The following is a 25,711-nucleotide window of genomic DNA, read 5'->3' on the forward strand; positions in this document are numbered from 1 at the left end:
CTGACCGACAGGAAACTGCGAGTGAAAACAAAAAGTTCCACAACAACACGAAGGAGTCACGTGACCCTATTTATGTCCTTGAAGAATATTAAGTCCATTTTTGCACCGTTGTACGACAGAATGTTGCATTTATTTTGGGAAAATATATGAAAATACGTATAAATTACAGTTTTATACAAAAAAAAGTGCCGCATTAACTAATTATTAAACCGAAGATATGACACATAGAAGTTACGGGAGACGTTGGACTCCGTTGATTGATTGATTTGGATATTTGTATCGATCACGGCTTACTCCAGTCATTTCCTCGTTTAAAGAGTCATAAGGCTGCTTTGCTTCCGCGCTCAGGTGCAGAGGTTTAGCTCAGAGGTTACTTCGAACGACCCACATGTTCCTGCACTCCAGCGGTCCGCGGGCCGGGAGTTCGAACCTCGGGCGCTGCCCTCTGTTTTTAGTCCCAGAACAGCTGATCGACTCTGAGTCTAAGTCTAAGAAAGTCGAAAAGAGGTCTCCAGAAATAGTTTGATTGAATCACACAGACGCCGGAAAAGGCGGTGGAATATTATTGAACCCGTTTGTATTCCCCTTTTCTAAGAATAAACACTGATGGGAATACTGCCTGGACGGCGTGGATGATGACATCATCACCATCCTCAGAGACACGATGAGGCTGGTGTCACGCCTACGCAGATTGTCGTGACCCATTCACCTGAGCTGCAGCGGAACCGGAGAGAACCCATGTAGGTAATATTTATTAAAATACGGTGTAAAAATATCCAGAATATCTCTATATGTACAAAGACCCTGCTGATGAATCGCGTCCTCTCAGGCGCAGTGACACGATGGCGTGCTGGGTTAGAGTTAGCGCAGTACGCCGTCTCTTCAGTGCCGATATATCCGGATCTGGTTGGACTCCAGGCCCAGCTGAACTGGGCCGTACTTCAACGACGGACAGCGAGTCAAGAGTCTGGAAGGCAAAGAGACAGCTTAGACACGCCCCTCTGGGTAGGAGGAGGACGAGCCAATGGCATCGTGTCCGTACATGCTGGCGTCCTTCTCCTGCTTGTCCAACCACTTCCTGCTGCTCTTCAGCATTTCCTGCAGCCTCTGGTCGTCCGTCTCCCCCGGCCTCGGCGCCGTCCACGGGTCCGGCCTGGCGGTCGGGTACGGCGGGTACGCGGAGGCGGACCGGCGGGTGCTGGAGAGGATCGGGTCGAAGGCGGCCCCTGAGGAGAGACACGGGTTCAGCGTCCGGGAGGACAACACGTCAAACACGCGTGATGCAGCAGGACGGGTCTGGAGGCGGGTCTGGAGGCGGGTCTGGAGGCGGGTCTGGAGGCGGGTCTGACCGAGGGCGGACGAGGCGCTCCAGGACGAATTCGCCGAGGGAGGCGGGACGAAGGCGGTCCAGTCCTGAAGCCGCGGCTGGACCGGGGCAAAGCCTGGAAGGAAAGGGTCGGAGGTCGGCGTGGGACGGAGCTCAGGGACCGTCCTCTGGGCCAGCGAGGGCACGGTTGCCATGACGGTGTCCAGCTGTCCCGAGATATGCTGGACGTACTTCTTTATCTCCAGCAGCTGATCCGAGACTGTGAGGGACAAAAGGAGAGACGCGTGGCGTCAGCGGGACGTCCCGTGATCCCGGAGCGGAGCGGCGTTTAACCCGGGCGTCACCTGGACGGTTGGGCGTCGCCACGGAGCTGCTGAGGTCGGACTCGGTCACGGCGAAGGTCACCTTCCTGTCTGCGGCCAGGTGGGACACATCCGGGGACACATCCGGGGACTGAAAGGAGGGGGGGGGGGGCGTCGTGTTAATAACAGCAGCTCTACCTCAAAGACAGACAACCAATGAAAACCGATGGAGGCGTGGCCCTGCGGCAGAGGGCGGGCGGCTCGCCGTCCCACCTGCTCCGGCTGCGCCGCCTCCCCCGCCCTCCCGCCCGGCTCGGGTTCCGGTCTGAGGGGGGCGCTCGGGACGGGGTCTTGCTCGAGCCGGCTGATTGGAAGAAATAAACAGGAAATGAGCTGCTGTCAGGTTGATCGATTGGTGGGATCAGTCCAGGGGGCGATCTAAGGGGAGGAGCTTACCTGAATCTTTGCATCTCGCCCCCCCTGCCCTCTTCTACTGATGCATCTCTCTCCTTCCTGGCTCTCCCGCCCTCCTCCAACGCTCCTTTCCTTTCTTTCATTAGCTTCTCCTCCATCGCTCCTTTCCTTTCTTTTATTAGCTTCTCCTCCATCGCTCCTTTCCTTTCTTTTATTAGCTTCTCCTCCATCGCTCCTTTCCTTTCGTTCATTAGCTTCTCCTCCAACGCTCCTTTCCTTTCGTTCATGAGCTTCTCCTTCTCCTTCCTGGCTCTCCCGCCCTCCTCCACGGCCTCGTCCCGGCTCTTCTTCAGCCGCCCTTCCTCCTCCCTGGCCTCGTCTCTCTCCCTCTTCGCTTTCTGGAGGAGACCTTTGATCTCGCGGTTTTCCTGCCGCGCCGTCTCCAGCTCCCGTTTCAGCATCTCTCTCTCCTGGACGAGGCGAGGGAAGGTAAAGTCACATTTATTTACGTGTGGACTGTTTTACGGGGGAAAAGGGCGATCCAGAAGGAGGCGCTGCTGCTACCTCCTTCAGCTGTTTGTTGAGTTCGTCCAGCTGGGCGGCGTGGGACTCCCGGAGACGCTCCCTCTTCTCCTGCAGGGCAACGAGGAGACGCTCCCTCAGCGCCGCCTCCTGGGAACACAAACAACGAAGGCCTCACGTGGCGTTTCTGATTCTCCCCAGTTTAGACCTCGTTGCAGAATAAAAAGGAGGCGGAGTATCACCCTGACCTCCTCCTGGTGCTGCACCCTGATGCGCTGCACCTCCCTCTCGTGCTCCTCCCTCAGCCGGTCCATCTGTGACCGATGATCTCGCAGCGCCTCCTCCTGCCTTTCCTGATAAATGCTTGCGAGCTGGAAGAGGAGCGTGAATGATTTAAGGAAAGCCCCGTCGGAGGGGGGGGACGGGGGGGGGGGGCGACGCGTCTCCTCTCACCTCCTTGTGGTTCTCCGCCAGCTGCTGCTCGTACCGGGAACCGAACTCCTTCGTCTCCTCGGCGACGTCGACCTTCGGACAGGACAAACAGCTTAAATGGAAACACGTAGACAAATCCTCGGCGTCGCCGTCGGCACCTCCTTCCTCAGGGAGTGGACTTTCTCCTCCATCTCCCTCCGGAGCCGCTCCTTCTCCTCTTCCAACTCCTTCCTCAGACGCTGGATGTCCTCTCCGTGTTGGGCCTCCAGTCTCTCCCGCTCCGGAGAGGAGTCGTTCTCCTCCTTTCCCAACGGAGCAGACTCCTGGAGCTCCTTCAGCACAATCTCAGACTCCTCAGTCAGCCTGGCCTCCTCCTCGCTCCTTTTGGAGAGGAGGCGCTGCTGCAAGGCTCTGCGGAAGCCGTTTATGAGGTGAATTATTTCTTTCGGGGAGTTCTGACCCGAGGAGTCTACGTCCTATAGGCCTACCTCAGTTTCTCCTCGTTCTCCTCCTTCAGCTTTCTCTCCTGCTCCTCTTCCTCGCTCTCAAGCTCTTTCCTCCGGGTCTCCAGTCTCTCCTCCTTCTCCTCCGTCAGCCGCTTCTTGTCCTCGGCTTCTCCTCTCTTGAGCTCCTCTCTTAGGATGTTCATTCTCTCCTCCTTCTCCCTGATCAGTCGTTTCCGCTCCTCCTCCTCTTCCCTCCCAAGCGCCTCCCGTCGGCTGTCCAACCTCTCCTCCTTCTCCCTGATCAGACGCTCCCTGCCGTCTTCCTCATCATCACGATTCCTCGGCTCACTTCTCCCCGGTTTGGGAGGCTTCTCCTCTCTCCCTTCCTTCGTCTCTTTCTTTCTCCCGAACCTCTTGGCTCCTGCGATCGAGGAGCAGCTTGAGGAGCTGCGTGAGGAGGATCCAGCCGGCTTGAGAGGGAGAACCGAGGACGAGGGTCCGGACGGCTGCGGGTCGGGTCGGTCGGCGCTTTGTGGAGGTCTGAAGGTGGAAAGACGTTCAACTCGAAGCGTCTTAAAAGCCCGACGGACTCGGAAACACGAACGTACCCATCGGCCTCCTCCTGGTTCTCCTGCTCCTCCTCCTTGTTCTCCTGCTCCTCCTCCTGGCTCTTCTGCTCCTCCTCCTGGTTCTCCTGCTCCTCCTCCTTGTTCTCCTGCTCCTCCTCCTTGTTCTCCTGCTCCTCCTCCTTGTTCTCCTGCTCCTCCTCCTGGTTCTCCTGCTCCTCCTCCTTGTTCTCCTGCTCCTCCTCCTTGTTCTCCTGCTCCTCCTCCTGGTTCTCCTGCTCCTCCTCCTTTGCGCCGTCGGAGTAAACCGGTCTGGTGTCCAGCCACGTCACGCCACACGCCGTCTTCCCGTGAAAGGGCGGGGCCGCCTTCTCGCTGTCCTCGTCGACTTCAGACTGCAACAGCACACACGCATTCTCACACTGATGTCCTGAGACGTGTGTGTGTGTGTGTGTGTGTGAGTGTGTGTGTGTGCGTGTGTGTGTGTGTGTCCTTACTCGTTGGGAGGAAAGCTCGAGGCTGCTGTCTCGAGCTGTGGAAATGTCACGCAACTCTGGCTCCGTCCTCTCTTCAGTTCTAAATTTGTCCTCATTGTCCTCGATTGAAAACACACAAACACACACACCATTATGAAGCAAACACACACACACACACACACACCATTATGAAGCGAACACACACACACTCTCTCTCTCTGTTCCCATTATCTAAAGCCTTTTATTACCTGTCCCACCTCACGCTCCGGGTCCGTCCGGGGGACATCGAGGTCCGGAGGACGCCTCGCTGGCTCTGACTCGTGAAGGCTCGGCTGTAAAGGTGATCGTGTTTCACTTCGTTAGGTCGTAACGGATCGGTTTTAATCGTGTTTGTCTCCAGACCGAACCTCGGAGTCTGAGCAGCACATGTCCGCCTCATCGCAGGGGCCCCCGGCGAGGGACGCCCTGTCCTCCTGCCTGGAGCTGCAAATACTGGACGGGCCCTGGCTCTGGGAACCCTGACAGAGACAAAGGTGAAAAGTATTCCTGAATACCGGTGAGGATCCGGGTTGAAGGCGAGCGGGATCCTCGTACGCCCGGATCTCACCCCGAGGGAAGTCCTGATGGGCTCCAGAACTCCTAAAGCTCCCAGAGGGCTGTGCAGACCAGGAGCAGCACCGGAGACGATGGTTCTGCCCAGGTGGGTCATGCCCCGCAGAGGGGGCAGGTGGCCCAGCAAGGCCGGCGTGGCCTGACCGAAGACCTGCAGCAAATCAGGAAGGAGGATCAGAGGAAGCTTCAAACGTTTCCGTCCAGAGCGGGTCCCGGTGCCGGTCCAACGGGCCCGACCCTCACCTCAGGAGTCTTTAGTCTGTCCTTTCGCTTTCCTTTCCTCTTCTTCTTCTCCTTGCCCGTCTTCGGCATGGCGCCCCCTGCATGCGGGGCGCGCCCCCGCTCCTCAGTGACCCTCCGGCTGTAGAGCAGGTCGTTGGGATGATCCCAGATAGACTCTCCCGTCTCAAAGTTGAAATAATAAATGCCTTTTGTCGGATCCTCGCTGCAGGGGAAAGGGGGGGGGGGGGGGGGGGTCACGTCAACATGTAGACAACCGAGCGTCTCAGTGGGGATGGGGGCTTTAGGAGTGCTTCGTCTCGGATGTGTCTCCTGTCTCTGGCTGGCCGTCACAGACGGGTGGAAGGCGCTGGTTGCCGTGGCGATCAGCGCCTCACTCCGGATCCGTCTGGAGGACACAAGCGCTCCGACGCTGTTCTACTCACGCAGATGAATCGAAGAGCTACAGTAGAAGCTAACGGTACTTACACAGCTCTCCAGCCGGGGGGCAGCGTGGCCTGGAGGCCTTCCCTCGCCAGCCACAGGAGCTCCGGCTCGGTGTCCGGATCAATGCCGATTATTGAGGCATATTCAAGGATGTCTGAGGAGAGGAGGCGAGGGCGATTATAACCATGTAATAACACAATCTACCGGAGATGAGTCCCCCTCGTACCTTCTTCACTGGCTTCAAAGTCCACTTCAGTTATTTCTTCGAGGACACGCTGGTCTTCATATAAAAGATCGGACATGTTACCTGCACGGACGCAAGAGACCGTTTATAACACAGTTTATAACGTATAACGTATAACGTCTCATTTCAGCCCTTTCATCCTTGAGCTGCGGACAGTTTCTGATTAACGCACGCCTTTCCGGAGAATCCGGCGCGATAAACTGTTCAAAATGAGAACGAGTCAAACGTCTGAAGGAAATAGCGACGTTAAATTAACTTACGTTAAGGCGGAAATACGCGGGAGACACGGGAAAGGGACGAGCTAAGTAGGCTAGGCTAGGCTAGCCTCCTCCGAGCTACTGAACGTCGAACAAAGCTGGAAGCTAGCCGTTGCTGGGATACGCCCGCACGTCATTTCCGGTTTGTGAGGTTGGCGGAGCAGTTTGTTGCTAATATTTTTTATTTATGAATTGCCCTTACATCGTTTATTTACATACAATGATCATTATTTGTATTTATTTTATTTTATTTTTTGTTCATTTTTTCGTTTATGCTTTTATGCTCAAATAAATAAACGTTTTTATTAATTACAATTAAGTAAATAATAGAAAATTCGTTGCTTATCGCCTTTTAATAACACCGTGGTACCGACGTTGTTTATCTTTATTGGTTCTTATCGCTCATACTGAGTTATATTTTATTTATTTTCACATAATTTCCATTATGACTGAAGTTCTTTATTATTCTTCTAACACTGTACAAACATGGCTTTCACCCGTTTCCCCTTCAAACTCCCCAGAACAGAAACAGGTTCTTACGTCTAAACCCGATGGCAGCGGAGTAATAAGAATAAAACTAAATGTTAAAATGAGCAGTTCCAGGCTCGTAATAAATCTTAAATCGCGTGCAAAAGAAAGAAGAGGCTTGACACTTCTTTTTTGACAGACAAAAATGAACTGAACTTTATTTCCTTTGTCAACATTCAGCTCAACACACATCAGAGTTCACTTTGTCACAAATACACGTCTAACGCTTTAGCTAACACTCTAAATGTTCTCACCTACGACGCTGGAGACACTGAACCGATCACACTAAAGATCGTAGACACGAGGAAGGCGACTGTAGAAAAGGTTCGGTGATCACTTCTGGGAAACTTCGTCAAACTTGGGCTCTGAAAAAAGAAAGAACAGTCTGATAAATATATTTAATGACTTTACTCTCAAAGAATACTTTCGGAGAGCGATCAGATCCACGACCGTTTTCTTCTAAATCTTCTGACACATATTGAAGCTGAAGATCAGCGTAATTTAGTTAATGTTATTAATCTGGCCACTCCTTAATCCTTCCTGCGTGTTGAGGGGTGACTGGATCAATATACGTAACAACGTCGGAGCCCCGAGCCCTACGCCGGGTCCGTACGATAAAAACTAACGTGTCAGAGGAGAATCTAGCTTTGCTCACCTGAGAATATGAACTCGGGGAAGGTTTCAAGGTCACCGCCTCCATACAGTCGCTGAAGCTTCGAGGTCTCATCTGCCAGGGCCTTTTCAAATTCTGAATCTGCATCTACGAGCCCCCCAGTCGCCCTGCGGGAGTCAGACAAGGACTCGATTTATTATTAAACGAATTAAACATGTCAGATGAGAAGGCAATAATCAGCAGGATGTAAAAGACGACTTCTGGCGTATTTACATTTCCTTTGGAATTGTTTATTTCTGCCCTCTGGAGTCTACACAGGGGGCGTGTCCAAATGGGAGACACCCCTGATAGGCCACCCAAATTATCATCTCATTCTCTTAAAGTATGATTGGCTGTGTTCCCTCTGAGAGGCGGGACCTTAGTTTAAACCACGTTCCGGTCCGATCCGGTTCCTATTCCAGCTGACTTACCGGCTCTTTGAGGAGTAGCCGCGTATGGCGTCCAGGAAGAGCTTCTGAATCGGGTCCATTGGAGCTGAGGGAGGAAAAACACAATGAAATATTCTGACCCCCCCCCCAGAGCAATACTGTAATACTGCTTTTGGATTTCATCTGCCAGACAGTAGAAGCAGATGACCAATCCAAGCTTAATCAGAACCCTGGGAGGGCGAGGCAGGGGTCAGACAGGAAAGGTCAGCTGAGGGGTCAGAAGGTCGCTCATGCTAAGCTACACATTTAAAAAGCTGCTGGAGCTTTTTACACAGAAACAAGGGAACAACACCAAGTGTTGCTCCCCTGAAGGAAAGGTCACAGAAAACACACGCAGGTCAAACGTGAAGGGAGTGTGAGGGACGGGGGGGGGGGGGGGGGGCGAAACCACAACGAGTCAACGCCGAGAGGCTGTGAGAGGAAGAGGAGGGTGCGTTTGTGATGTCACACGTCTTTACACGCCTCACGAACGACTTCACCATCGAGTCAAATCAAAGGAGGAGGAAACGACCGTTGGTGGAGAGCAAGGTCCGCAGAGGGAAGGAGAAGGGCGGTGGGGAGGAGGTTCAGGCGTGTACCCTCAGTTTCTACTGGCTCAGCTGGGACATCCACCTGCAGCGCCTCTCCTGCAGCTTCAGCTACGACCGGGGCGGGGTCCAGCAGCTCCTCGCCGCTCTCCACGAGGGCAGGAGCTTCAGCCGCAGGGGGGGCAGGTTCGGCTTGAAGCTCTGCAGCGGCATCTAGGGGGGTCGCTTCAGGCGCGGGTTCAGGGGCTGCTTCTAATGCAGCTTCAGCAGAGGAGACTTCAGCTGCTGCTTCTGCAGCGGGGGCTTCAGACGATGGAGCGGCAGCCGTTTCAGCCACAGCTTCAGCCACAGCTTCAGCGACAGCTTCAGCAGCAGCCTTGACCACGGGTGCAGCTTCAGCGATTACTTCAGCAACTACCTCAGCCGCGGGTACGGCTTCAGAAACGACCTCAATGATAGCCTCAACCACAGGCACAGCTTCAGCGACCGCTTCAGCAACAGCCTCGATAACAGGCGGGGCTTCAGCTTCAGGTGCTTCAGGTGCAGCAGTTTCAGCAACCGCTTCAGCAACAGCCTCGATAACAGGCGGGGCTTCAGCTTCAGGTGCTTCAGGTGCAGCAGAGTCAGCGACCGCTTCAGCAACAGGTGTCGCTTCAGCTCCTGAAGCAGCTTCAACCACAGGGGGGTCAGCCTCCATCGCAGGGGGGTTAGCCTCCATCGCAGGAGGGTTAGCCGCCATCGCAGGGGGGTTAGCCTCCATCGCAGGAGGGTTAGCCGCCATCGCAGGGGGGTTAGCCGCCATCGCAGGGGGGTTAGCCTCTACCGCAGGGGGGTTAGCCTCTACCGCAGGGGGCTTAGCCTCCATCGCAGGGGGGTTAGGCTCCATCGCAGGGGGGTTAGGCTCCATCGCAGGGGGGTTAGCCTCTACCACAGGGGGGTTAGCCTCCATCGCAGGGGGGTTAGCCTCTACCACAGGGGGGTTAGCCTCCATCGCAGGGGGGTTAGCCTCCATCGCAGGGGGGTTAGCCTCCATCGCAGGGGGGTTAGCCTCTACCACAGGGGGGTTAGCCTCTACCACAGGGGGGTTAGCCTCCATCGCAGGGGGGTTAGCCTCTACCACAGGGGGGTTAGCCTCCATCGCAGGGGGGTTAGCCTCTACCACAGGGGGGTTAGCCTCCATCGCAGGGGGGTTAGCCTCCATCGCAGGGGGGTTAGCCTCTACCACAGGGGGGTTAGCCTCTACCACAGGGGGGTTAGCCTCTACCACAGGGGGGTTAGCCTCCATCGCAGGGGGGTTAGCCTCCATCGCAGGGGGGTTAGCTTCTACCACAGGGGCGGCAGCCGATGCCTCAGGTGCAGAAGAAGGCGGGGCCCCCAGAACAACAGGTTTGGCTGCAGATTCCGCCGCAGCTGCAACGGCTGCTGCAGAAACGTCTTTCTTGGGAATCTGGTATCGCTTGTGCTGGACAAGTTTCTCTATATCGAAGTAAGTTTGAGGCTGGCGTTTGTCTGAGACGCAGGAGGGCAAGCAGACGACAAATTATTTTGTAAACATAAGCGGAAAAAAATAATAATCCCAAAATGAAATCTATATTTGCATCAAGATAAACGGTTATAATCTTCAGCGCCTGTGGAAGAAAAGTCGTCGGCAAAGAGAATGAAAACGTTACCGAGTCACAAACGCTCCGAACATCGATCATCGGATTGATCACACAAATCTGTAAACAAATCCAAAAACGCAGACGGCTAAACTGTAAGAGAGGACTTCAGCCACCGCTGGAGGAAGAGACGAAGCGGAGCGCCGGAGCGGATCACAAACAGCAGGCTGGGACGGAGGCAGCGGCGCCGTGGAGCTTACCCGAGGGCTTCCTCGGAGACTTCTTGGACCCGTCTGATCTGGAGCTCAGGGCTGCAGCTGCAGGAAGCCGCCGGAGACTCTTCCAGCTCTCGGCCTGCAAAGCCTGAAAATAAAAATACAAATGGTAAAAGATCCCCAAAAACAAAACGAGCCACTTCCTAATCCGACTTTACACAGAATGATAGGCCTGTAAAGTCTTTAAAGCAGGTCAAAGGTCACACCGGATGACCTCCAGCAGCATTAAAAGGAGGCCTGCAGGACGCAGCAGCTGCATTTAAGGATCGGCGTAAACCTCAGTTTCCAGAGAGGTTTATATCCGTATGATATAAACACTGAAGGTCCTTCACGTATGCTATTAAATGTTCTTACTTTTGGCTCATCAGCTTCTTCCTTTCATAGGATCTGACATCTTTTCAAACTTACGGAACATCTGTCTCGACTAAATGCCCCGGCGGAATGCGAAACGGGCGCCGGAGGCTAAAAACATGGCAGACTGGTTTCAGCCTGCTTCCTAGGGTCAGTTTAAAAAGCAGCTGCGCAGGGAGGGGTCACATCATTCCGGTTGGCTGCAGCCATCAGGCGACACGGACTCCCGGTAATCCGGTAAAAGCGTCACATTTCACAGAGCAGGTGTGTGAAACGATGGCAGGAAGTCAGGATGTTTCGCTACCTTCACACAGCCCAGCCGTCCCATCCTCAGCAGGGCAGCCGCCGCCATGTTTCTGTCTGCATCAACGAAAAGACACGAAAGATCAGACAAACAAACAAACGCACTGCTGGAATGTTGATCCTCTCGGGCTGCACACATGAAAGGAATGAATGAATCAGCTGTTACCTTCTGATTAATGTGCTTTAATGTTCCTCTTGGATGCCTCAGCTCACAGCAGCATGTTGTTCTCAGACCCTTCGGAGCTCTCCAGCCTTTATGTAACACATGGACGCGCTGGCACCGCCCCTTCCTGTTGTTTTTATGTCAAACGTCATCTGCGGTAGTAAACATTCGGCCTTTAAGTGGGTTTTCCGACACGAATGGCAACTTTAGCCGCGTATTTTAAACATTTCATTCTTAAATTGCTATTCGGAACACTGAAACGTTGCGTTTCCGAAAGGAAACCTCGTATTTTTAGACTCGTTCGCAGCTCTTCCGTACTTTCTGTGCGGGGGGGGGCGTGTTTGTATATGTGACGTCTATTCTGCGCGACAGCGGTTCTAACGCGTAGATGCCCCACCCTACTCTGACTCTGATTGGACAGTGTTTGTAACCTAGTTTCTCATTTAACCTGAACGGTAAATGATTGGTTATAATTAGAGGGGGCGTATCCAGCTAACCCAATCGCATGTAGAGTAGGGCGGGGCCATAGTATGACCCGGCGCGTGCCGCCGTCGCGTGACGGACACAAACATTAGCCATGACTTCTGTCGGCTTCTGTGGAGAATGGTTTATATTCTGCTGCGACACCAAACTTGTAGCGGTTCACAGCAAACAGGACAGGTTAGAAAAAAACGTTAAATCTCTCCGGTAAATACGCGACGAGCTAATTATTGGGCTTATATTTACGGTGCTAGCTGGCAGCGTTAGCTAGCATCATTTAGCGCAACCCGCGTTTACGACAGTTTTACGCTAATCTCAGCAACTTCATGGTTTTGTAATCATTTATTAAGTGACGTCATACAAACTATCAACAGTATAAAACAAGAACGGGTTAAACAACAATTACATGTTTTGATTTCTTCTTTTTTTGTTTCCAAAGAAACGCGATTTTCTTTCCGGTAGAATATAAAGAAGTTAGTTTCAGACCTAAACCAGTTCATCTTGAAACTTCCGTTTTCAGCTCCTCTGGTTTCCCTTTTTTCAGGGAACCGTTCGTGTTCGATTGCAGCGCCGCTGAGAAACGACCCAAGAACACGAAGGATGACCAAAGCGGGTAAGAACAAACAACCCGGCTGCACGGGAGGACGAGAACAGACGCTGAGCTCGTCTCTCTCATCAGCGACGGCGACGCCTCGGAGGAAACAGGAAGTGACAAAGTCCTCGCCTTCGCCGTGGCGCCTTCTGGAACGCTGCTGGCGCTGACTGATGACAACAAGAGGCTGGTCCTGTTTCGCTGTGAGCCCTCGTGGCGCCGCATCAGCACCAGGTCCGACCCCGGCTCCGCCCTCCAGTCACTGCGCTGTACAGACGTGATGACGTGCGTGTGCGTGTGCGTGCGTGTGCACGTTCCAGGTTCGTGGCGAGGAGGTGCACCTCTCTCCAGTTCAGTCACGCCGAAGACGAGCTGCTGGCGGCGGACAAATCCGGAGACGTCTACTCCTTCTCGGTGGTGGCGCCGCAGGCGGGGGGCGAGCTGAGGATGGGGCACCTGTCCATGGTGCTGGCTGTGGTGAGGAACCCGCGGAGAACCCACGCGGAACCGGAGAACCGACTCCAGACGCTCCACTCACCCGGACAGCTTTAAACTTGCTCAGTGTTGGAGAACGTGAAACGGGATTGTGTCTTTGTTCTGGATGCCCCGCCCCCGCCCCCGCCCCGCCCCTCCCCCCCAGACGCTGACACCTGACGACAGGTACGTCATCACGGCCGACCGCGACGAGAAGATCAGAGTGAGCCGCCTCGCGTCTCCGTACAGCATCCAGTCCTTCTGTTTGGGGCATCGGCAGTGAGTAACCCGCGTGGCTAAAGTTAGCGCGATGACATCATCGCCGTCCCGCCTCTTTGTCTCAGGTTCGTCAGCGCTCTGCTCGTCCCGTCGGATCAGCGCCGCTGGCTGCTGTCGGGGTCAGGGGTCAGTTTCAGCCCAAAACGCTTAACCTGTGTTGAAGCTTTGTGATCCTGACCCAGAGTGTGTGTGTGTGTGTGTGTGTGTGTGGGGCGTGGGGGGGGGGTCTGATGTGGATCAGGACGGAACCCTGAAGCTCTGGGACTACGAGTCCGGCCGGGCGCTGCAGAGCTGGGACCTCCAGGAGCTGGAAGGGGCCAAGAGCGCCGAGTCCGACACGCAGGTGGCACGTCCGTCCTCCTCATTCGTCCATTCGTTCATTCGTCCGTTCGTTCATTCATTCGCTCATTCGTTCATTCGCTCATTCGATGCTTGTCTCCCAGAAGCCCACCGTGTGCAGGATCAGCTGCTCGCCTGGCGCCCGTCACGTCGCCGTTCAGTGTGAGCGGTGAGGAAGCTAAACACGCCGAACGCATTTAAGAGAGGTCTGTAAAGAGCGTCTCCGCCCTCTAGTGGATAAAGCTTGAACAGCAGGGGACTGGGATTACCCGTTAAGACGCTGAAACTGAAGCGTCTCTTCAATTCAGCCGTGCGTCATCAAGGCCCGCCCCCACGCACGGATCGGACCGGCTGATTGGTCTGCTGAATGTTTTTTCTTAGGGTGTCCGCGGTTCAGTTCTTCGCCGTCGACCGGGAGGCAGAGGAGCGGCTTGCTCCACACAGCAGGCTCCCCCTGCCCCATTGCCCCCTGGATGTGACCTTTGACCCCGAGGGTCGTCTGTGGGTGCTGATGGACGCCGGCGATGCGCCGCTGCAGATCTACACGCACCGAGGAGAGTCCTGGGAGGTGACGCCTTCACACACGCGGACGCCTTTCACCCCCCCCCACCCCCGGGGGGGCGTCGGCCTCGTCTGACCTCTGTGCTCCGCTGCTTCCTCTAGCGTGACGCCGCCAGCCCCGACCTCAACAGAGTGGATGAAGCCTTCAGGACGCACTGGCAGACGCTCGACGGTGAGTCATCGGTCGCAGGAGCGTCACGTGACCTCATCCCGCCCCCCCGCCATGCAGACAGGAGATCAACACCCCCGCTCCCCCTCTCAGCCTCCTCCAGGACCAGCACGCGCTTCGAGCACCTGTACAAGGTGAGCTTCGACAACGTGGCGGCGTACCGGCAGAAGAAGCAGCAGAGGCTGGAGGAGCAGCAGAAGAAGAGGACGAAGGCGGCGCAGAACGGAGGCGGGGCCAAGAAGGCGAGGACGCCGAGGAGATGAATGATTAGCTTTGTGTTTGAATCTGAGTTTAACGCGCGACAGGAAATTATAATTAAACCCTTTATTAAGGACAAAATTCACTAAAAACCTGTACAATCAGTAAAAAAGAACGTTTCAAATAAAAAACTAAAACGTGAATCTAAATATTGTTTCTGTACAAATGTTGACTTCCTGAAAACGGCTTTGGATTGTCCACCCGGTCCTCCGGTCGCCGGGAACGCCGACCCGCTCCATGTCTTTGGTCCTGAGCGCTGGAACGACCTTCGACCTCTAACGCCACTCGACGCTCGCCGGTGCTGGAAGACAACGTCCGTCAGTCCGACCTTTAACCTCTCCGCTCGGAGGCGTCTGTTCCTGCCCACCTTTGAAACGCGCCTCTACTTCTTCTTTCCCAAGTTCTCGCTTTTCTTTTTCTGCACCTGGAGGGAACGTTGCGCAGTCAGTCGGCGCCGGGGTTCGAATCGAACGCTAACGGCGTGCTAACGGCTAGCGGAAGCGGCCCCACCTCGTTCATGGCGTTGTCGATCTGCTTCAGCTCTTCGTATCGGTCTCTCGAGTCTCGGAGCGGCTGCACCATCGCCTCCTCGATCTGCGGGAACAGCTGCAACGCGAAAACACGTGGCGTCAGATCGCTACGACCTTCGCCTCCCGACGAGGAAGGGCTGAAAGGCGTCGCCCTCACCTTCATCACCGTCTCAAACATGGGGATGAGCACGAACTTGATGAAGCCGATCTGAGCCGTCGGCTTGGTGACCTTTTCTCTGTCCATGAACGGCGCGACGGGGAGTCCCTCGGCCTTCTCCCGGTCGCTCTGAGCAGACGGACAGACGGTCAGACGGACGGGCGGAGTCTGATCCTGGGGGGGCGTCGGCCTCCCGGGGAAGACCCACCTGCATGAAGTACTCCTCCAGGAGGCAGTCCACCCAGGGCTCGGCCACCTCCATGGGCCGCACCTCGTTGGAGATGTCGCAGCACTTGATGAGAACCATCTTGAGCTGCAGAGACCAGCGGAGCGTTACGACCCTGACCTTTACGCCCCCGCCGCCTCCCGGAGGACCCGGCGGCATCCGGCGCCGCGGATCTCTGGCTCATTTCAGACGGACAGAACTCCGGTTGTTGCTTCTATTTATTTAAATAATCCGACTTTAGCGCCAACGTCGGACGTTTGGCTTGAAAAGGGTCTTTTAATACGTGCGTATTACTTTTATAGAGTTGAATTCAGCGCATCCACACACACACACACACACACGGTGACATCAAGGTCATCATTGTGCGTTTATTGTGCGTGTTTTGATTTCGTCGCTGAATTACGGCTTCACGTTAACATTTCCTCTTCCCCTTTCTGCATGTTCATAAATAATAATTATAATCTGCCAGTGTGTTTTACGCCGCTAGCCTCTGAGCTAACGTGTACAGAACGGCTCATTCGTGCGTGTTGCGTGTCGCGTGGAGCGCTTCGAGTCCTCACACAGGTGACGTGCTCCTCGTCCGCGTAGTCGAAGGCGTCCACTTTCTGCTTGAAGGAGTCCAGGATCTCCCCGTGTCGGGCCATGTCCGTGGCCAGGATCAGCGTGATGGTTTCCTGAGACACACACACACACAGGTTTAAGCAGGTTTCCCTCCACACACACACACACACACACACACACACACACACCTGTCGCATCTGCTTGAAGGCCTCGGGGTCAAAGTTGGAGAAGATGTTGCAGTCAGGCTGAGAGAAGATCTGGAAGGCCACGGCGCAGTGATGGTTCTCCAGCGGGGAGATGTCGTTGTAGCGGACCGCCAGCTCCGTCCTGGCGTTTACCTGGTACCTGGAGGAGAGCGGGGATAAAGGGCGTGAGGGGACGGAGAGGATGGAAGTAAAAAAAAAGAACAGGAGGAGTGACGGAAGAGAAGAGAAGCGGCCGCATCGTCTCACGTGTTGTTGAATCCGGGGTGATCGAGGTCGTGACAAACGGCGGCCGTCATGAGGATCAAAAGGTCGACCTGACTGAACTTCTCCTGGAAAACCAACACACACACATTTAGATTCATTAAAGCCACAATTAATTAGTGTGTGTGTGTGTGTGTGTGTTGTGAGCACAGCTGCACTTCATAACGAATCATTAAACATGAGGTAATTGATCCTCCAGTGAATAGCCGTTCCGGAGGGAGGAGGAGTAGCTCCTCTTCCTCCCCCCTCCTCTTCCTCTCATTATCCCCCCCCCCCCCCCCCCCCCCGAGTTTCCCCTGACGCCTCTTGTTTTTGCACAACTCGCACCGGTGACCATGACGACGCATCTTAAGCAGGCTTTTAGCGAACGCCTCGCCGCATGCTAATCTAAGATGCGCTAGCTAGCTTAGCATCGCTGTCTGCTCTAGTCCAATTCATACGTCTTGATTTTAGACTCTGGAAACATGCTAATCTAATCCAAGTACTTCAAAGTCACAGCTAGCCTAGCATCGCTGGCTCTCCCTTGGCGAGGCTTCTTCTAAATTTCCCACAATGCATCGCCTTATGCATTGTGGGATGAAGGGTTTACCTGAAGGCTGCAGAGGCAGATCATGCTGTACATCATCTGGGTGACGCAGAAACAGTGGCGGAAGTTGTGGAAGGGATTGTTCTTGTAGTTGTCATGGATACAAAGCTGCAAACGGGAGAGGCGAGGCATGACGGTAAAATAAAAAGACGCATCCATGACGATGAAGCTTTTATTGATCTCACCAGCCATCGCTTCAGCGTTACGGGGTTGATGTTGAAGTCTCTGACGAGGCCCAGGTCGTGGTACATGTGTTCCAAACAGCTCAGCATCTGCAATAATTAGAGGGGGGGGGGGGATTATACTACTCCTCAAAAAGCAAAAGATGCACAATTAAATCAAGCTTTTGCAGTTTTTCTATCTGATGATGCTCAAAAGTCAGTGAATTTCCAGCATTTGAAATGTTTTCCAATTAAATCTGGGGACTGACAGTCCTTAAATCATCACATTATGTTCCCGTTTCCACGACGACACAGCTTCCCATCCCTAATAATGAGTCATAATTAACAGGTAATCAATGCAAGAACGAGTCTCACCTCATTGGGTTCCCACTGCCAAGCATCGAAAGTAGGCAATCTAAGAGCGTCTACTGTCTCCTGAGACAGATGGTACTACACACACACACGCACGCACGCACACACACACACACACACACAGGAAGAGGACAGGGGGTGAGACGGGTTCAGGAGTCGTCTTACCTCGTTGTCCTCCCACAGCCAGGTGTCGAAGGCGGGTTTTTTGAGGGCGTCATCGGTCTGTTGTGACAGCATGTACTGCAGGCAACAGAGCGGAGTTAGCCCCGCCCACCACTGCCTGGCTCAGGGGCACACCTAAGGGGGGGGGCTTTTCCATGTACATGTGCTGGATCGAGTCTCTACCCACGGAAAGCCCGGCTAGTTAGAGTCCAACACAACAAATCTAACCTGTCTCTAAAGGGTTAAGTTATTGCACCGCTAGCCGCCGTACGCTAGCAGGTTTCTGCATGAACCTGATCAACGGTTTAATCAATAAACGAGTAGCTGCATCGTACCTGGTCGACGCCTCAGACTCACCTGGCTAAGCTAAGCTAAGCTAATCCTTACCTTTGGGTAGGACGACACGCCTCGGCGAAGAGTTAGCTTCTTATTGTCCTCCAGGAAGTTACTGAAAATAGAACGGAGAGGAAAGATCAATACGATATTATCAATAGACAGTAAATCCTAAATCCCAACAGCAAAATCGTTACCACCTTAAAAATAAGGTGAGAACAAGAATGCTAACAATTAGCTCCTCTTAGCTAAACAATGCTAAAGCTAATGTTTAGCCGTAAATCACACCGTTTTCATTTGCGTTTAGTGAACGCTGGACACTCCTGGCTTCCGTAGTTTGAATCCTTTGCCAATAGAAAACGATCATAAACCTTCTTCACCATCATCATCATCAGTACGATCGGTTAGCCAGCGTCGTCACCTGTTGCTTCTCGACTCCATCTCCTCGCGGAGCTTCTTGATGTCGTTGCGGCATTTCTCGATCTCCACCACCTTCATCCCCTCCACTGCAGACAGACGAGAAGACGAAGCGATCGATCGTCTGATTATTGCCTCCTCCTCCTCATCTCAATCCAACTTTATTTACAACACAGCTGTCAACAACATGCAAACGGTTTCTCTCCGCGAGAAAGGTCGCCTCCCACATCGCTCCGGCTCCCACAGGTGGCCATGGCGACCAAAGTGGTGAGAGGGATGGAGATGTGTGTGGGCGCCGCGTTGTTGCCGTGGCGACCAGGTACCCAGGCAATTGGCCGGCCCGTGTGAAGTGTCTGCGTCAGATACTGAAACCGCTACTTCAGATGCTGAGAGAAACGCCACAAGACCCGACCTATGACCTTTATCTGTAATCGCCGCCGGAGGAGGACGGACGCTGATTAAATGTTCCCGTGGGCAGCCGGCCCGCCGAGAACACGGAGATCTTTATGATGAAGAACGCGGCCGAGCACAAAGCTTTTACGGGCCGCGCTTTATAGCCGGCGCGTATCTGGAGAACTGGCACAACGACGGCGAGCGCCACGACGGCGTCAGATCCTCTCTGCAGCCAGACTTCCTCCTCACACCTCATAAAGCCAAGCCTGATAAGGATCAGCTGAGGGGGGGGCTGGTGCATGACCCCCCCCCCCCCGGGGGGCAGGCGCGTTGTATAAGACGGTGAAACATTCCTCCGAGCTCTAAACGGGTCAAAGTTCAGTGGAGAAAGGTCGACGGGAAAGGTCGACGGCCTCTGCAGATGGGTCAGCAGGCCGCGCTACCTCCCGCTAATCGAATCGCTGCCTCCTCGTAAAGCGGCGAGGAACACGAGTGAGACGGCGTGCAGCGCCGGGGGGGGAAGCCGGGAGTCTGCTGCCGCACGGCGACGCGCCTCAGCGCGGGTCGGCAGGAAGTGACTTACGCTCCACTCGCTTCTCCAACATGGCGAGACGGTTCGTGACCTCGGTCTTCAGCTCGTTGATCTTAAACGCCCTGGGAGAGAGAGAGAGACAGACAGACAGGCAGGCAGGAGGTGAGACGGGTATCCTGTCTGGGGAGCACGTCTCGGACGAAGCGCCTAAACCCTGGAACGCTCCGCCCCTCCCCCAAATGAAACACGATCTCCTTGGTGCAGGTGATAAAAGAAGCCGTTTAAATTCTATAAAGTTTATACAGAAGCCAAATAACTCTTTTATTGCCTCGTATAAATCCACATTCCTGCATTTTTTAACAAACGCTGATGGAGCTGGACTTGATGTGATCAATGGTGCCGATCAATAACCAGTTCGATCAGTACATGTGAGGCAGGAAACCAGTAATGATGATAAACAGGCGATTCTCCTTTAACAGATGTCGGGGTCAAATCTAAATAAGTTACCGCGGCAACGGCGCGTTTTGACAGGAACCCGACGCCGCGATTACGCAAACTTTTCTTCTTCTCTTGTTTTTGCCCCTTGTGGTCAGGTTTAGATACTGCATGACTGAACTCGGGCATCGCCAGCAAACGGCTAGTTTCAAATGGAATGCATCTAAAACAACAAATATAAAGTACGAATAACCAAACTGAGGAAACAAACGATGAGAGCCCCCCCTGTAGGAGCACCTGAGAGCCCCCCCGGGGGCGCCGGCGCAGCGATCAGCGGCGGCTTACCTTGAAAACTGCTCGGCGACTTGCGTCAGCACATTCTGAAAGAGCTCCTCTTTATCTGCAGGGGAGAGCGACACACACACACACACACACACACACAATCAGAGCGCGTCCGTGGAACTAAAGCAGCGACGGCTCGGCGGTCCCGATGATCAGACAAAGCACGAGCCAATCACAGAGGGGGGGGGGGGGCACAGTTCAACGGCGAGGGCCAATAAACTAACAGCAAAGAGAACTTGTAAAAAAAGTACGTCGGTGGCCGGTTTGTACATTGTGTCTCTCACATCCTGATGTGTGTGTGTGTGTGTGCGTGTGCGTGCGTGCGTGTGTGACTCACCGGCCAGCTGCCCTCCTGCCGTTGGCACCACTCTGTACGGTGACCTTCAACACAACAGGACACACACACACAGGTGAGAACAGAGGCGGTGCGACACTGAAACCCTTCCCCGTCCTGAGAGGAAACACGCTTCTCCTCCCGCTCGCTGATTCAAGCCGAAGATCACCGACCCTGAGATCTTACCCTCAGATAACACGCGCACACACACACGCACACGCGCACACACACACACACACACACACGCTGATTAGACACCTGCGTGTGTGTGTGTGATCTCGGGGGATGAGTCCCGATTCCCACTGAAGGGACGGCCGTGAAAGGGTTAAACGTGGCCTCTCCGAAGGTCACCAGTCCGGAGACGGACGATTGTACGGACGGACGCGGCGCCCGTTCTGCGTCTCATCCGTCCACGCAGTCGCACCTTAAATCCTCGCAGGCCACCGTAGCGGCAGGCTAAACCAACCGGCCGATCGATTGATCGATCGATCGATCAGACGCGGCTGCAGCCGTACCTCTCGGTGTTGTGGGGCATGGTCGGGTCGATGGACACCATGGCGCCGGACGAGTCCAGCAGGGACAGGCTGCTGCTCCTGCGTGAGGCAGAGACACGTCAGCCGTGAAGAGTGGGAGGAGCCAGGCGAGGCTGCACGCCGCGCTCCCAACACGACGGTAGGGAAATGACGGAGGAGGCGTGAGGCGTGCAGCGGGAGCGAGCCGTCGCTACGCTGCAGGGAGTCCACAGGGGGCGCTTTACCTGGGAACACCTGAGGCCGTGCAGAGCAGCTCCTTGATGTCACACGGGCTGCAGAACCGGCTGAACACCACCTGAGGGACGACGGCGCGCTGTTAGCATAGCGGCTACAGAGAATAGCTAAAGTGTTAGCAACACGGTTCAGGTGTATCAGATGTAAACAGAACAAACAGGATGGAGCGTCGTCAGATCATTCCCAGCTTCAGGATCAGCTTCAGGATCAGCTTCAGGATCAGCTTCAGATCATTCCCAGCTTCAGGATCAGCTTCAGGATCAGCTTCAGGATCATTTCCAGCTTCAGGATCATTCCCAGCTTCAGATCATTCCCAGCTTCAGGATCATTCCCAGCTTCAGATCATTCCCAGCTTCAGATCATTCCCAGCTTCAGATCATTCCCAGCTTCAGGATCATTCCCAGCTTCAGGCGAACATTTATGATATTTATTCCTGAGCTCTGTTAAAGATTAACCCCGACAAGGCCGACGGGGAGCAGCGGGAGTCGGCGTCTATAAATCCTGGATGTAAACTCCGGATTAGGTTCGGCTACGTTAGGCTGCTGCAGCTTCGTCAGCGTCTTCATCACGTCTGGCGAAGCTGCAGGGAGTCTATTCCACCGCCGTTAACATGCTCTGGGGGGGGGGGGGGGGGGGGGCGGAAGGCCGGTTGACCTACATCCTTTAATCCACAGGAGAAAGGAATGTGTTTGGATTAGAGGTCAGAGCTACTCCTCGACCTCTCGGCTCCTGCTGGCGGCACCAGTGAACGCGCAGCGCTCAGAGTATTACATGCAGCAGTACACATTTAGACTAAAGGTCAAAGGTCACAGCAGCCTGCAGCTTGCTGCGACTAGAACCCAGCAGAGCAGAACCGCCGCAGACGACGGGGAATCTCGTCTCGAGACATCAAGATCTGCATTTCATTATGGGATGGCTGATTGATAAACACTTGAACTTCAAGGTTTTCCTCGCATCTAAATATGAGCGTGGTTTCGGCTGCTAGGCAACCGTGACTGCGCTCTGAGGTGCTCGAAGGGGCGGAACTTATTTACACGTAGAAATACACAAAGCTCCTCTTTGAGTCCAAACATGGACGTTTCTATTCCTTGTTTACTTGTTGTTCTCTTGCGTTACTGTATAATTCGTGTTAAACCTTTTCAGTCAATAAAATAACAACATCATAAAGCAAATAAAGCAACTTTTGTAGCTCCATGACGTCACGCTCACTTTCAGAAACAGCTGTTTGTCTTGTTGTTTACCTTCTGGATCCGGCCGTCCACGTCCAGGTAGATGACCCGGTAGGAGGACGAGGCGGACCCCATGGTCCCCCCCCTCCTCTCGGCGGCGCCGGTGTGCGGTTCCGGCTCCGTGTCGCCGCTCCGGTCCCGTTAGAGACCAACCGAGTGGGTGAGAGAGGAGTCAGCGGCCCGACGACATCCCGCCTGTCTGTCTGCCTGTCTAACACCCCGGTACACGCTCCGGTACACGCTCCGGTACACGCTCCGGTACACGCGCCGCCTCCGTGCGTCCTCCTCCCGGTGTCTCTCCGCTCTGTCGCCTCTTCCTTTCACCGCGTCCCATAAAGCCTGGCCACGCGCGTCCCCGCCTCCCTTATTCAACTCCCGGGTTGCGCGCGCCCGCTGACGCGCGCACGCGCACACGCACAGAGTTGAAGTTGTTGTGTGTGTTTTTTTTTTGCATGCAGCACCTGCGATAATCAGAATACTTTATTGATCCCGGAGGGAAATTCTATTCCAACGGTTGTAACGTTCCACCAATCAGAGACGAGAGTGAGACTGACGTCACTCCGCCCCCTCATGCACTTTAAGTGTACTTAAATTATTCCGCATTTAGATGTACTTTAGTAAAACATGGAGGCGTTAATATCTTCAATGTTATCAGAACGCTGCATCACTTATTTAAATAAATGCTTTACAATATCTTTATAAAATCGATCTATAATAATAGATCATCCGTCATTAAGATATAATGAAATTAATTAATGAAGGATTCTCTGATTATGACATTTTAAAATGCGTTTCTGCTTTCATTACAAGACCCGGAAGCGCAGCTTCCTCCCGCTTTGTGCCGTCAAAGAATTAAAACAAGTATTTTCTTCAGCAGATCTGTGAGCGAATCGAGAAGCTCCTTCCAGCTCCCGCGCCGTGGGAGCAGGTTCGACATGGCGAAGAGGAGGAGGAGGAGGAGGAGCAGGAGTGTCTCGAATGGTCGCTCCATCCATCAAAGGAGGCGAGATGTGGAGCGCCGACATTAAATGACACGAGTCACACAAGATGGAAGAAACTGCATTTTAAAGTCCTGAATTGTTGTTCCTTCGGCTCTCCTTCCTCCGCGTGTGTGTGTGTGTGCGTGCGTGCGTGTGCGTGCGTGCGCGTGTTTCCCCGTCTGCCCGTGTCACTGAGTGGGATCGTGTCTACGGGGAGTGTTCCGGATGACACCTGCCACCCCCAGCCGGGGCCCGAGGCCCCTCCAGGAGGAGCCATCAAAAACACGACAGTCACAGAGGAACGAGGGGTTTTATTTCTCCCCAAGAGGCCTCGGGAGTCGACCCCCCCGCCCCCGGTTAGAAAAGAAGAACATTGAAGTGTTTGTTTTGTTACAAAATTCAAAAGGCACAGTTTCAAGTAGAAAAGCCCCGACTGACTCTCCTCGGAATCTCAACGTCACCGCCTTGCCGATGACATCACAGCTGATTAAAGACATTTACAAAGAGTGGATTTTACTGTGCAGCCAATAAATTAACAGATTATAAATATGAAATAAATCTAGAACAAAAAAAAACCCCACTAACCTTCAGACTTTTGTACTTTCATTTTAAGATTCTTTTGTTACACCTGATTTAAAACTGTTGGCACATCAGAGATCAATAAAAAAAAAACGACTTTGGTGCTCGGCTTCAGAACACAGACTAAAACAATCTCTTTGGTTCATGAGGGTGAGACGGAAACGTCAGCATCCCGTCACGGGACGGCATCGCTCGTCCGTCGGCCGTCCGACGACCGCAGGAACGAGAAAACAAAATGGCCCCCCGCCTCGATTTTAAATGACTAATTCATCCAGACGAGGAAATCTGCCTTCAACAGAGCTCGGTCAAAACAAGTATGGAAATGTGTTTGGAGGAAGAGTTGCTATGACAACCGGCTGACAGAGGACGCCGAGGTCTTTAGAGTTCTTGTGCGGAAACAGAATTTACATTCGGTCTCAAAACCGTCGACGTCTTTCGTTATTAACGCCACACCTTTACGAGGCCGGGCTCGGTCTAAGAGTGAAGGTCAGATAAAAGGTCAGAAGAGGCTGGGATCAAAGGTCGCCGCGTTACAGACGTCCAAAATAAATAACTTCGATACGCGCGGAGGAGAGGCCGGTGCTGAAATCAAGCGCCACTCGACGGGAAAAGGAGGAGGTGGGACTGATGTTGGGACGGTCTCATTAACGCTGGCGTTCGCTTCAGACGCCCGCCAGAGGGAGGAGGAGGAGGAGGAGGAGGAGGAGGAGCAGGGGGAGGAGGCAGCGCTCAGTGCTCCTTCAGCCTGCGAAGGAGAGACAAATATTAACACCAGATTGATACGTCGGGTGTCGTTCAGGAACAAGAAGCTACCAAATCAGACGTGGAGGAACGAGGCATTCCAGCCCGCAGCTGGCGCTCGTTCACCTGCGGCGTTTCACCTGCGGCTCTGTGGATCAAAGCGCCGCCAGAAACGAACGCGACCGCGAGGAGCACGAAAGCAGGACTTACTCGACCGAGGAGGAGGGGCTGGATTTCTTTGACAGCTCCTTCATGACGAGTCGTAACAAAAGCTGCGACACAAACACAGAGTCAGGAGCCCGAAGGGGCGGAGCCTTTATCTCCGAGCAGCGCTCACCAGCAGAGCCAGGAAGTCAGCCATCATCAGCATGTAGAAGACCTGATCCCAGCCCCACGCAGACAACAGCCCCGCCAGCAGGGGGCCCAGCGCCGCACCTGGAGACAGCAGGGTGTTTTTACAGAACGGTTGGAACTGAGGGGACCCAAGAGGTGCAACCGGCACCCGTCTGTGGGGGGGGGGATACCGACCTATGGATCCCGTGCCGTCGATGATGGCGGTGACGGTGGACAGGGCTCTGGCGTTGCCCTTCAGGCTCTTGTGGGTCCCCTGGAACCGGATCGAGACGGATGAGAGTCCACGGATGCGTCCGGCGGACTCGAGGCGCGCACGCTTACCAAATCGGCCGACACGGCGGTGGTGATGAGGGCGTACGGCCCGTTGACCAGGCCCCCGCAGACCAGCAGCATGGCTGGGGACGCAGAGCGGCGAGCGGGTCAGTGACACTGATCACACGATGTGTGACATCAGAGCGGCGAGCCGGTCAGTGACACTGATCACACGATGTGTGACATCAGAGCGGCGAGCCGGTCAGTGACACTGATCACACGATGTGTGACATCAGAGCGGCGAGCCGGTCAGTGACACTGATCACACGATGTGTGACATCAGAGCGGCGAGCCGGTCAGTGACACTGATCACACGATGTGTGACATCAGAGCGGCGAGCCGGTCAGTGACACTGATCACACGATGTGTGACATCAGAGCGGCGAGCGGGTCAGAGACACTGATCACACGATGTGTGACATCAGAGCGGCGAGCGGGTCAGAGACACTGATCACACGATGTGTGACATCAGAGCGGCGA

General features: G+C 54.2%; 5 protein-coding genes across 6 annotated transcripts in view; 1 reads left to right on the plus strand and 4 right to left on the minus strand.

Moving 5' to 3' along the window:
• Window positions 1-119: 119 nt before the first annotated feature.
• LOC137901950 (centrosomal protein of 164 kDa-like) lies at window positions 120-6,346 on the minus strand. Its single transcript, XM_068745985.1, has 20 exons — window positions 6,268-6,346; window positions 5,990-6,070; window positions 5,806-5,917; window positions 5,341-5,542; window positions 5,093-5,248; window positions 4,893-5,003; window positions 4,743-4,817; window positions 4,507-4,605; window positions 4,052-4,404; window positions 3,486-3,983; window positions 3,156-3,408; window positions 3,019-3,090; window positions 2,814-2,936; window positions 2,597-2,715; window positions 2,086-2,559; window positions 1,903-1,993; window positions 1,672-1,780; window positions 1,350-1,586; window positions 1,043-1,226; window positions 120-967 (listed from the first exon to the last, which is right to left on the minus strand). Exons 2-20 carry the CDS (start codon window positions 6,063-6,065, stop codon window positions 883-885), a joined length of 3,429 nt encoding a protein of 1,142 aa, XP_068602086.1. The 5' UTR covers window positions 6,066-6,070; window positions 6,268-6,346; the 3' UTR covers window positions 120-882.
• A 602-nt stretch (window positions 6,347-6,948) lies between these two features.
• On the minus strand, window positions 6,949-11,382 carry si:ch211-140m22.7 (uncharacterized protein LOC570370 homolog). Its single transcript, XM_068746634.1, has 6 exons — window positions 11,114-11,382; window positions 10,949-11,004; window positions 10,279-10,381; window positions 7,876-7,939; window positions 7,448-7,572; window positions 6,949-7,157 (listed from the first exon to the last, which is right to left on the minus strand). The coding sequence occupies exons 2-6, from the start codon at window positions 10,994-10,996 to the stop codon at window positions 7,126-7,128; spliced, it is 372 nt and encodes a 123-aa protein (XP_068602735.1). The 5' UTR covers window positions 10,997-11,004; window positions 11,114-11,382; the 3' UTR covers window positions 6,949-7,125.
• Window positions 11,383-11,669: 287 nt separating this feature from the next.
• wdr4 (WD repeat domain 4) lies at window positions 11,670-14,549 on the plus strand. Of its 2 annotated transcripts, none has more exons than XM_068746633.1 (11): window positions 11,670-11,770; window positions 12,135-12,203; window positions 12,270-12,416; window positions 12,503-12,659; window positions 12,823-12,935; window positions 13,001-13,061; window positions 13,177-13,278; window positions 13,382-13,443; window positions 13,656-13,842; window positions 13,938-14,007; window positions 14,098-14,549. In XM_068746633.1, exons 1-11 carry the CDS (start codon window positions 11,688-11,690, stop codon window positions 14,265-14,267), a joined length of 1,221 nt encoding a protein of 406 aa, XP_068602734.1. In that variant the 5' UTR covers window positions 11,670-11,687; the 3' UTR covers window positions 14,268-14,549. The 2 variants fall into 2 exon arrangements, with proteins under 2 accessions (XP_068602734.1, XP_068602733.1); XM_068746632.1 differs by having other exon boundaries at window positions 13,379-13,443; window positions 14,098-14,547.
• Window positions 14,550-14,558: 9 nt separating this feature from the next.
• Window positions 14,559-22,341, minus strand: pde9aa (phosphodiesterase 9aa). The gene is made up of 18 exons (XM_068746631.1): window positions 22,279-22,341; window positions 21,028-21,098; window positions 20,786-20,863; window positions 20,274-20,317; window positions 19,940-19,994; window positions 19,211-19,281; window positions 18,239-18,323; window positions 17,872-17,932; window positions 17,326-17,400; window positions 16,975-17,061; window positions 16,793-16,897; window positions 16,189-16,271; window positions 15,925-16,081; window positions 15,736-15,849; window positions 15,158-15,262; window positions 14,950-15,078; window positions 14,773-14,868; window positions 14,559-14,686 (listed from the first exon to the last, which is right to left on the minus strand). Exons 1-18 carry the CDS (start codon window positions 22,339-22,341, stop codon window positions 14,645-14,647), a joined length of 1,521 nt encoding a protein of 506 aa, XP_068602732.1. The 3' UTR covers window positions 14,559-14,644.
• Window positions 22,342-24,475: 2,134 nt separating this feature from the next.
• slc37a1 (solute carrier family 37 member 1) overlaps window positions 24,476-25,711 on the minus strand; it is a 6,114-nt gene continuing 4,878 nt past the window's right edge. The window contains exons 16-20 of the mRNA XM_068745986.1: window positions 25,242-25,315; window positions 25,095-25,173; window positions 24,904-25,001; window positions 24,777-24,838; window positions 24,476-24,570 (exon numbers count right to left, since the gene is read on the minus strand). Of these exons, the coding sequence (XP_068602087.1) occupies window positions 24,555-24,570; window positions 24,777-24,838; window positions 24,904-25,001; window positions 25,095-25,173; window positions 25,242-25,315 (329 nt within the window). The 3' untranslated portion in view covers window positions 24,476-24,554. The remainder of the gene's footprint in view (window positions 24,571-24,776; window positions 24,839-24,903; window positions 25,002-25,094; window positions 25,174-25,241; window positions 25,316-25,711) is intronic.

Source organism: Brachionichthys hirsutus, chromosome 12, assembly GCF_040956055.1.
Source record: "Brachionichthys hirsutus isolate HB-005 chromosome 12, CSIRO-AGI_Bhir_v1, whole genome shotgun sequence".
NCBI lineage: Eukaryota > Metazoa > Chordata > Actinopteri > Lophiiformes > Brachionichthyidae > Brachionichthys > Brachionichthys hirsutus.

Excerpts from the sequence above, each read along its gene's own strand:
- wdr4 (XM_068746632.1), top strand. The coding sequence starts at position 11,688 with ATGACTTCTGTCGGCTTCTGTGGAGAATGGTTTATATTCTGCTGCGAC. Across the intron at positions 12,417-12,502 it reads TGGCGCCGCATCAGCACCAG|GTTCGTGGCGAGGAGGTGCA; the intron begins GTCCGACCCCGG and ends TGCACGTTCCAG. Across the intron at positions 13,843-13,937 it reads ACCGAGGAGAGTCCTGGGAG|CGTGACGCCGCCAGCCCCGA; the intron begins GTGACGCCTTCA and ends TGCTTCCTCTAG.
- si:ch211-140m22.7 (XM_068746634.1), bottom strand. The coding sequence starts at position 10,996 with ATGGCGGCGGCTGCCCTGCTGAGGATGGGACGGCTGGGCTGTGTGAAG. Across the intron at positions 7,940-10,278 it reads GTCTCCGAGGAAGCCCTCGG|CTCCAATGGACCCGATTCAG; the intron begins GTAAGCTCCACG and ends TTCCTCCCTCAG. Across the intron at positions 7,573-7,875 it reads GGCTACTCCTCAAAGAGCCG|GGCGACTGGGGGGCTCGTAG; the intron begins GTAAGTCAGCTG and ends TGACTCCCGCAG.
- pde9aa (XM_068746631.1), bottom strand. The coding sequence starts at position 22,341 with ATGGGGTCCGCCTCGTCCTCCTACCGGGTCATCTACCTGGACGTGGAC. Across the intron at positions 16,898-16,974 it reads TAACGCTGAAGCGATGGCTG|CTTTGTATCCATGACAACTA; the intron begins GTGAGATCAATA and ends TCCCGTTTGCAG. Across the intron at positions 15,850-15,924 it reads CCTTCAAGCAGATGCGACAG|GAAACCATCACGCTGATCCT; the intron begins GTGTGTGTGTGT and ends TGTGTGTCTCAG.
- LOC137901950 (XM_068745985.1), bottom strand. The coding sequence starts at position 6,065 with ATGTCCGATCTTTTATATGAAGACCAGCGTGTCCTCGAAGAAATAACT. Across the intron at positions 1,994-2,085 it reads GGCGAGATGCAAAGATTCAG|CCGGCTCGAGCAAGACCCCG; the intron begins GTAAGCTCCTCC and ends TCTTCCAATCAG. Across the intron at positions 1,587-1,671 it reads GGCGACGCCCAACCGTCCAG|TCTCGGATCAGCTGCTGGAG; the intron begins GTGACGCCCGGG and ends TGTCCCTCACAG.